The following is a 9,034-nucleotide window of genomic DNA, read 5'->3' as shown; positions in this document are numbered from 1 at the left end:
CTGATGCCGCGCCGCCGACCTGATCCCCTCCAGTAAACGCTCAACGTCGTCCATTGGCCCTGCAGAGGAGAAAAAAGAGAAAATCCCACCAAGCAAAGTCCGCGCACACCGGGGTGAACACAAACTCAACCAGGTAGAAAGTTAGAATGACTCACCTAAAATGGCTGCCCATTTAAATAGCCAAACCTACTTACCCATAACTCCAATCCTTGCTTACTTCCTCCTAAGCCCGCCTCCTAACCCCTGTCAAGGCCTTTTTACGCTTAGCTGCGCTCTAGCTACATGGGGCTACACCATAGTGTGTCAATAGGTTTAATAGTTTCCATTGTCAGTAAAGAGATATTGTTAGTATTGACCATCTTCCAGCTCAAATTTAGATGGTGACCATTATTTCCAGATGACAGTTCAGGTATATACTCCCATAACCCAGTACTTACACTTTCTCCAATGCTTTATCCACTGCTTTAGAATTAGAGGAAGCTTGCGCAGATAAGGAAGCATGTTACAAAAATGCTGATGGTCAAGAATTACTATAAAATTACTATAAAACCTGACAGAGTTGAGACAGACAGAGTCAGACACAAAAAAGGAAACAACGAGAAGAAAAGAAAGATTGTGCAGAAGTAGACAAGCTGAAATGCAGAAATGCAGAAATGCAGAAAGAATGCAGAAAGAAATGGAAAATATATATGGCAATATGGATTATAATGGTAAGGGAGAGAGAGTTTCTGCTGATGTCTGATAAACTGTGAAATATATTCCTTTAAAAATTTGCGTTTTAGTCAAAATATCAAATGTGTTTGAGATTCAGTATATATTATTTATTTGTATTTTTATTGAATATTTGGAAACGTCTCGATATATGTATATTTCGTTTTTTCTTTTTCTTCTGGTCATGATTGATTATGGTGAACTAATAGGAGGCATAGATATAGAGCCATCTTGCTAATAATGAACATAATAATGCGTCAGCACCAACATGTTCTAATGTAGGAGAAAAGCTACTTAATTTCTTCCTGCGCTTTACAGGTTTACCCCCTTTTTTTGTCATTTTTGGGGGGGTTTATAATGCCTTCTTTGGTATTTGTCACTTAGTCCCCTCTACATTTTATTGAATAAAAACCTGTGAAAATTGTTAAAAACGTACCTTCAATTCAGCATGGTGTCATGTTGTCCACGATGAATTCCATGCTTCCTCAGTTTCTGCCACTGTTTATGGTTTGTGAATGAGTGAGTGACTTGTTAAGTGGGAGCTGCACTGAGGGAAGGCAGCACAGAATGAGGACTCCAGGAACAAATGCAAGTGAAGGGAATCGGAGGTAGGGCTATATTTAATAAAATAATGTAAAGTGGAATAGAGGGCAGCATGGAAGGAGGAAGGAAAAAAGTGAAGGAAGGGACGGAGAGTGGGTTTGATATTGCAGGTATGTCACCAGTACTGCGTGCAAGTGAAGAAGGTGATTAAATCAGTTGCCAGCATGCAGCACATGCTGACTACAGGTGTAATATTTGCACAGAATTACCATCAGTTAGCCAGGAACAGTTAATGTGCTGTCTAAGAAACATTTGGTGCAACTAGCCTCTGGCACAAAAGTCAAATTTCAAGCAGTTTCATACCTCCGTGAACACTTCAAAAAGCAGACGTGGTCATGGACAGTGGAGTAAACTTTAAAAATGTTGTAGCACACAGGAGAAAATTGTTGCATGTTCAGTCCCTTAGAAAGAGCCATAACAGTACAAATCCAAAGCTACACCTAAAATTATTATTGCCTTACTGTCAGAAATAGTAGTAAAGTACCCATACTTTTTATGAAGCTCTTTGTTATTATTATTTTTTTCTTGGTAATAGATGTACCTCCAAAAAATACTATAAAACAAGATTTTCTGGTAGGATTCTTGTTAAATCTCTATCCTTTTTTTTGTTTTGTTTTATTTATTTCTAAATATTTTCTGTTTTAACTTTGCTTTTCAGTAAACAAGAAAGGTCTACTTCTCAATTTCATAGTTATTTTTCTCAATTTGTTCTTTTATTAGCCGATTGTCTTTGGTTGTTGCATTTTTTTGGTGATTTTATTTGGATTGGTCCCTGAGGAAGTTCGTATATAGAACGAAACGCGTAGGACCTGTGGACTTATGTTTATTTATATGTTTTTATGCATTTTGTAATCCTTCATAATTCTACCTATCAATTAAACTGTTTTTGGGAGCTGTTTGGTGTGGCTGGATCATTGGATCATCCTAGTAACCGGGGCACCCTGCGGTCATCATTGAAGGAGGATTTCTATACACCCCCCATCTACATCGTGGGGAGGCACCTCTTACATGCTTTTAACACTTGGAATTTGTGAGTGTAATAGAATATCTTGTTTTATAACTGGTTCCAGACAATATTGCACTACGTTTTTTTTGTCCTTTATTTTAGGCACATTAGCGAAACCCCTAAAACCCCTATCTTGTGTATATCTTTTATTAGCTGAGCCTGATTTTTGTAAACTTCCTTTTTCCATATAATGTTTTCTTATCCTCCATAGTTCATTTTAAAGGGCATTTTAGCTATGGTAATTGATGGCTGCTCTTAAAATGTTAATTTAAATCTACTTCCTTAATGTAGTTATTTGTCTTAATTTCCGTAAAACCCTTAAGGACAGAGACAATTGTACAAGTTCTGACAAAACAAGACCAGCCAAACAGTCTGCACTAATAAGGATCTCAGGATAATCGACAAGGCAGATCATAGAAAGTGCATCATTTATTGTAGAAGAATGGCTAACAACATGCCATAAACATATGTGCAGACCTCATTATTGACAGACAATCCAAAATCTTCAAACACATGTCAATTAATGCTGACTCTCTCCCTCTGGAAAGCTTTTTCCTGTAATTCAGTTGATGTTATTACTTCTGACCGAACAAGTTCTGATTAAAACAAGCAAAAAAAAGTTCTGCATGGCATTTAAACTGTGAATGCAGTTCACAGTGAAAGGATACCTAAAGTATCTTATATACTCGAGTATAAGCCGAGTTTTTCAGCACATTTTTTGTGCTGAAAACCCCCAACTCGGCTTATACTCGAGTCAATAGTCTGTATTATGGCAGTTTGCATTGCCATAATACAGACAGGGGGCTGTGGGGGCTGGCAGAGAGTTTACTTACCTCTCCTGCAGCTCCTGTCAGCTCCCTCCTCCTCCGCGCCGTCCGTTCAGCACCTCGGTCAGCTCCCAGTGTAAGTCTCGCGAGAGCCGCGGCTCTCGCGAGACTTACAGTGTGAGCTGACAGAAGAGCTGAACGGATGGCGCGGAGGAGGAGGGAGCTGACAGGAGCTGCAGGAGAGGTAAGTAAACTCTCTGCCAGCCCCCACAGCCCCCACTGAACTGCCAATGCTGGACCACCAGGGAAGGAGAGCCCCCCTCCCTGCCATATATCAAGCAGGGAGGGGGGACGAAAAATATATATATTAATAATAATAATAATGAAATTAAATAATAATAAAAAAATAATAATGAAATTAAATAAAAAATAATAAATAATAATAGAAAAATTAAAATAATAAAAAAAAAATGCCCACCCCCCACCAAGGCTCTGCAACACACACACACACACGCTGCACTCGTACACACACGCTGCACTCGTACACACACGCTGCACTCGTACACACACGCTGCACTCGTACACACACGCTGCACTCATACACACACGCTGCACTCATACACACACGCTGCACTCATACACACACGCTGCACTCATTATACACACACTGTAAATAAATATTCAATTAATATATTTTTATTAGGATCTAATTTTATTTAGAAATTTACCAGTAGCTGCTGTATTTCCCACCCTAGTCTTATACTCGAGTCAATAAGTTTTCCCAGTTTTTTTGGGTAAAATTATGGGCCTCGGCTTATATTCGGGTCGGCTTATACTCGAGTATATACGGTAATTATATTGGACATAGAGAAATGTGTATATATAGAAGGAAAATTCACATACCTTACTATGCCAGACTTAAAGAATAAATTAGCTGGCCACCAATACTGTGATAATTTATAAAATGTAACAAAATGACCGATGTGACTATGACTTGGCACTTAAACTGACATGTAGGAGCATAAACGTTTCACTGTAACCTATCAGGTAATTACTGAAGAGGTTTCTATTAATTAATTCCTAACGAAAGGATAGTGGAATCTAGAAGACCTAATAAAACAAATAGAAGCGTAAGAGGCGTAATTTGTTGAATTGTAACTGTTAGTACAGCATATGTAGATCCATGACTTATATACTCTCCTCCTAATGCATATACGTAGAATTATGATGATTACATTCATAAAAGAAGATCAATGCACATGCCGACCAACCCCCAGGAAATAGGTATATAACAAGCATGTTGTGTAAGCAGTAATGATGTTAAGTAACATAACATTTCCCTCCCTTTATATCTCAAGATGATAGCAATTCTATATATGATACATTTATTAAAGGCTGAACATAAATATTGTAATTCCGGGTAATATGAAAATGATTATAAATTGATAAGTAATGAAAATATAACAAGGGGAGTGTAACCGCGGGTTAGTCGATAAGATGTTGTGTTTGAACTGAATTGTATTGAGAAAATTTGAACTGTGTCTTTAGTAGTCTTTTGGAGGAAACTGTTCCCTGTTGTAATCAAGAGGAGGCAAATTCCAGCCAAGTTTCAACCAAACAAGGTTGAAAAGGAGCCAAACATTGATTGAAATACAACCATACTCTGGTGAATTTTACCCAAACGCCATCGAATTTCAACAAAAGAAGTTGAACTTTAGGCCAGCTAGGTTGAAACTCCCCAGTGTGTAGAGAGCAACTCCAGGCCTTCAGTTTTGCAAATGCAGAGAAGGCTTAATGCTGGAGAATGGATTTTGCAGTAACAGCAAACCCCAGGAAACTCTGGGTTTAAAAAGACCACACATCTAGGTACCAGAAGTGATGAAGTCCCTCCCACAACTCCAGGCTCCAGTATTTTTTATATTATTTATGTATAATTACATTATTTTAATAACTATAAGTTAGGGGATCTGAGCATGGCTGAGTGGACTGCAGGTAGAGGAGCTGTATCCTACAACTAGACTGATACAAAGAGCTCAAACAGCTTCCTATCAGACCGGTTAGAGAAAACTGAAAATCCTCCACTGTGTTCCTCTCGGCTATGTCTTAAGAGGGTCAGCAGGCACAGGAGGAGAGGGGGGATGGGGAAGGGAAGGGAAATGAGAAACATGGAGGGGCTGAAGAGGTAGACATAGAGGGGCAGGAGGCTGGAAAGAGATACAAGGATGGAATGAGATACAAGGAGGAGATACATTGGGTGGAATAAGACACATGGAAGGGCTGAGGAGGGAGACACATGGAGGGGTTGTGAGGGTTGAATGAGACACAAGAAGGGGCTAGGTGGAATGAGACACATGTAGGGGCTGAGGAGAGAGACACCTGGAGGGGCTGTGGGGTTTGAATAAGACACAAGGAAGGGCTGGAGGAATGAGACACCAAGAGGGGCTGGAGGTGGGAAATTAGACATATTGAGGGGGTGATGGGGAACGAGACACATGGAGGTGCTGAGGTCATAATGAGGCACATGGAATGGAGAGGGAAGAGACACGTAGAGGGGCTGGGGAGGAATGAGGCACATAGAGAGGCTGGGGTGGAATAAGACACAAGGAGTGGCTGAGAAAGAATGAGATACAATAAGAGTCTGGGGGAAATGAGAAAAATGGAGAAGCTGGAGAGAAAATAAACACATGGAGGGCCTGAAGGGGAGAATGAGTCACATGGATGGTCTGGGGGGGTGGAATAAGACACATGGAGGGGCTGGTGTTTAATGAGACACATGGAGGGGCTGGGGGGAGAATAAGGTACATGGTACATTATGGCTTTAATTAATATTAATTAACCAGAGGCGACTTAATGTCCCTCTGATTACCAATTACCTGCAGGTGGGGGTTATAATTTAACCTACCTGGCGGTAATCCGGAGCATAGCTCGGGGTTAATTTTCGGTACCAAAAGCGGTAACCCCCGAACCACGCTTGGGATTACACTGTAGTATCACTTACCTTGTTCCTACGAGCCCCTGGTGTAAAAAAATACACACAATACATTGTAAAAACAATGTACCACTTTAACAATAAAAAATACTGACATAATCTTACCGCCAGGGAGGTTAATATACAGGGAGGTGGACATGCCATTGTCCAATCACACCAAATTGTCACTAATGTTTCCCCAAGATGGCTAGAGGCCATTAATTAGAGTGGGGACTGTGAGACATTAAATCTCCTTCCTGGATTATTAATATTTTTAGAAACACTGCCCAACCCCAATAGGTGGGGGGAAATTATTATTAATATTATTAGAGCCCACACCTGGTGCACATGTGGGGAGTTGGGGGGACACTATGTCCCCTTTCTTTATTATTTAATTTACAGCCCCATTATGGGGGCCTGGCAGGTGGACAGTGAACTGGACCATCCTCTTATGTTACTAGCAACTGGACTGCAAGAGATGTCAATTTGCTAGTCTTTTATTATTGCAGCTGCCCATTAAATCTTCCCTTGTACTATTAAATATTAACATATATAAGTAGCCAGAATGGAACAAATGGAACAAAAATGAATGGGCATCAGTCTAAAATGTAACATATGTGTTACAGGTTAATTCAAAGTATGAATTAACCAATGGCATCTGAGTCTACAATCCAAATGAGATAATAGGGAGTGAGACAGAAGGAAGTAGGGGGTAATTAAAAATAATATGTATGAATAAAAATAATGGACGAAATTTAAGTCTATAATGGTATAGCTTCCATTCAATACATTTTTTTTATAGTTTCAGTTTTGTGAGGTTCCTTTTTCATATTTTTGTACTTTCCTCTTTTTGAGTCTTTTCAAGAGGATGTGGTCAAAAATGTTTAAACCCTTTAAGGCAAAGATATTTTTATCTTAAGAACTAACAGCATTCGTGCCATCTGTGTTCATCTATAATTTGTCTCCTACTGACTTAGTCCACATACACACATTACATACTGCAAAAAATAAAAAGAAGAGGACTGAAATACATTTTTTTAAGTAACATTTTATATAGTTCATATAACTATGAATATACTTTTGAAATAATTTCCTTGTTTATAATTCTCCAGATTTAGACTCCTACACAAGCATTGAGAGAGGAAGTGGGAAGAGGAAAATAAAGGAGAATGTTCATAGGGTTAGACGGTTAAAATCAATAAATGTATTAATATATTAGAGCATACTTTTTTTTTTTTTTTTTTTTTAAAGGCAAGATGATCTCTCACATTTTATCAGAATTTTAGCGGCATATTACATATTACTCCCTATAGGAGTAACCAATGTAGCCACTTCTGTAGCCGCGTCCCGTCAGATGGGTTGTATCGATGGGTTGTATCGATGCAGTAAGTTTTCTTAGCTGGTTATGTGGTCACTGGATACTGACAGCTGTAAGTCTGTAAGAAGATACACACAATATTTGGTATTCAGCTATGCATCTGTAAAGGGATACAAATAAACCATATAGTGAAATACAGTAAAAACACAGTTAACTCTGTACTCCATAAATGCACTCACTGGAAATGTAAGAGTTTAGTGCCTTGAGGTGCCTCCCCTAATCATGGCCAGGGGACCTCCTTCGACCTCCCCTAATCTTGACCTCCTTCCACTAAGTATATGGTTCAGAAAAAAATTGTTGTAAAATCGCCACTTTTTCTCCAAAATGATTTATTGTATACAAAATAACAACAACAAAAAAAATAATGCAAATCAAATAAATAAATAAAATGGCCTCCACTGCAGTGGATTTCATATGGGACAGTAAAGTCTAATAAGACCATACAGCAAATACAGCCTATCTTCCACTCTCCCCAATATCCATTAAATAGGGCTAATTCCTCCAGTCATTGGTGGTTCTGTCAGCGTGTTGTCTTTTTTTCTTAGATTTCATGTGAGTGTGTTTCTGGAACATAGCTGAATCTCAAATATTGTGTGTATCTTCAATTAAATAAATGGTGGTGAATTGGGGAAAAAAACACCTGGGAAGCTGCATCATTTACATAGGTTAAGTACCACCGTGTGGGTGTGTTTATGGTAAAGAGAATAATAGACAGCTAATTTGTCTCAGCTGCTGACAACTTTGTTTAAACGTGCTTCACCAGAGATCCAAAGTTTCTGTTTATCTGTTCTTTATTTAAAACCAGTGTCCTCCTGTCAGGGTGGAGATCCTGGTGTCACAACTGATTGGCTTTGAAAACCATTAAATGTGCAAAAAAAAAAAAAGATTTCTAATATGGAGTCCATAAATCTTTTAATTATGTACAAATAGAATTCCACTTTGTTTTTTCATTCTATTGTAACCCATTTCCCAGCTTTATGTTTAGTAATGATGTCCCAAACGGTTCGCTGGCGAATAGTTCCTGGCGAACATAGCATGTTCGTGTTCGCCACGGACGGCGAACATATGCAATGTTCGGTCCGCCCCCTATTCGTCATCATTGAGTAAACTTTGACCCTGTACCTCACAGTCAGCAGACACATTCGAGCCAATCAGCAGCAGACCCTCCCTCCCAGACCCTCTCACCTCCTAGACAGCATACACTTTAGATTAATTCTGAAGCTGCATTCTTTTTTTTTTGTATTTGTGTTTATTATACATTATCCTCCATAGCCAGTAACCTGTGTTTATTATACATTATCCCCCCATAGCCAGTAACCTGTGTTTATTATGCATTATTCCCCCATAGCCTGTAGCCTGTGCTTATTGTACATTATCCCCCCATAGCCTGTAACCTGTGTTTATTATACATTATCCCCCCATAGCAAGTAACCTGTGTTTATTATACATTATCCCCCCATAGCCAGTAACCTGTGTTTATTATACATTATCCTCCCATAGCCATTAACCTGTGTTTATTATACATTATCCTCCCATAGCCAGTAACCTGTGTTTATTATACATTATCCCTCCCATAGCCAGTAACCTGTGTTTATTATACA

General features: G+C 39.0%; 1 protein-coding gene across 1 annotated transcript in view; it reads left to right on the top strand.

Moving 5' to 3' along the window:
• The first annotated feature begins 637 nt into the window (after positions 1-637).
• The window catches only part of LOC134601829 (CD209 antigen-like protein C), a 44,174-nt gene continuing 35,777 nt past the window's right edge, over positions 638-9,034 (top strand). The window contains exon 1 of the mRNA XM_063446329.1: positions 638-710. Coding sequence (XP_063302399.1) covers positions 638-710 — 73 coding nt within the window. The remainder of the gene's footprint in view (positions 711-9,034) is intronic.

The sequence above is a fragment of the Pelobates fuscus genome, chromosome 3 (assembly GCF_036172605.1).
Source record: "Pelobates fuscus isolate aPelFus1 chromosome 3, aPelFus1.pri, whole genome shotgun sequence".
Taxonomy (NCBI): Eukaryota; Metazoa; Chordata; class Amphibia; order Anura; family Pelobatidae; genus Pelobates; species Pelobates fuscus.
This window is presented reverse-complemented; position numbering and strand designations above follow the sequence as displayed.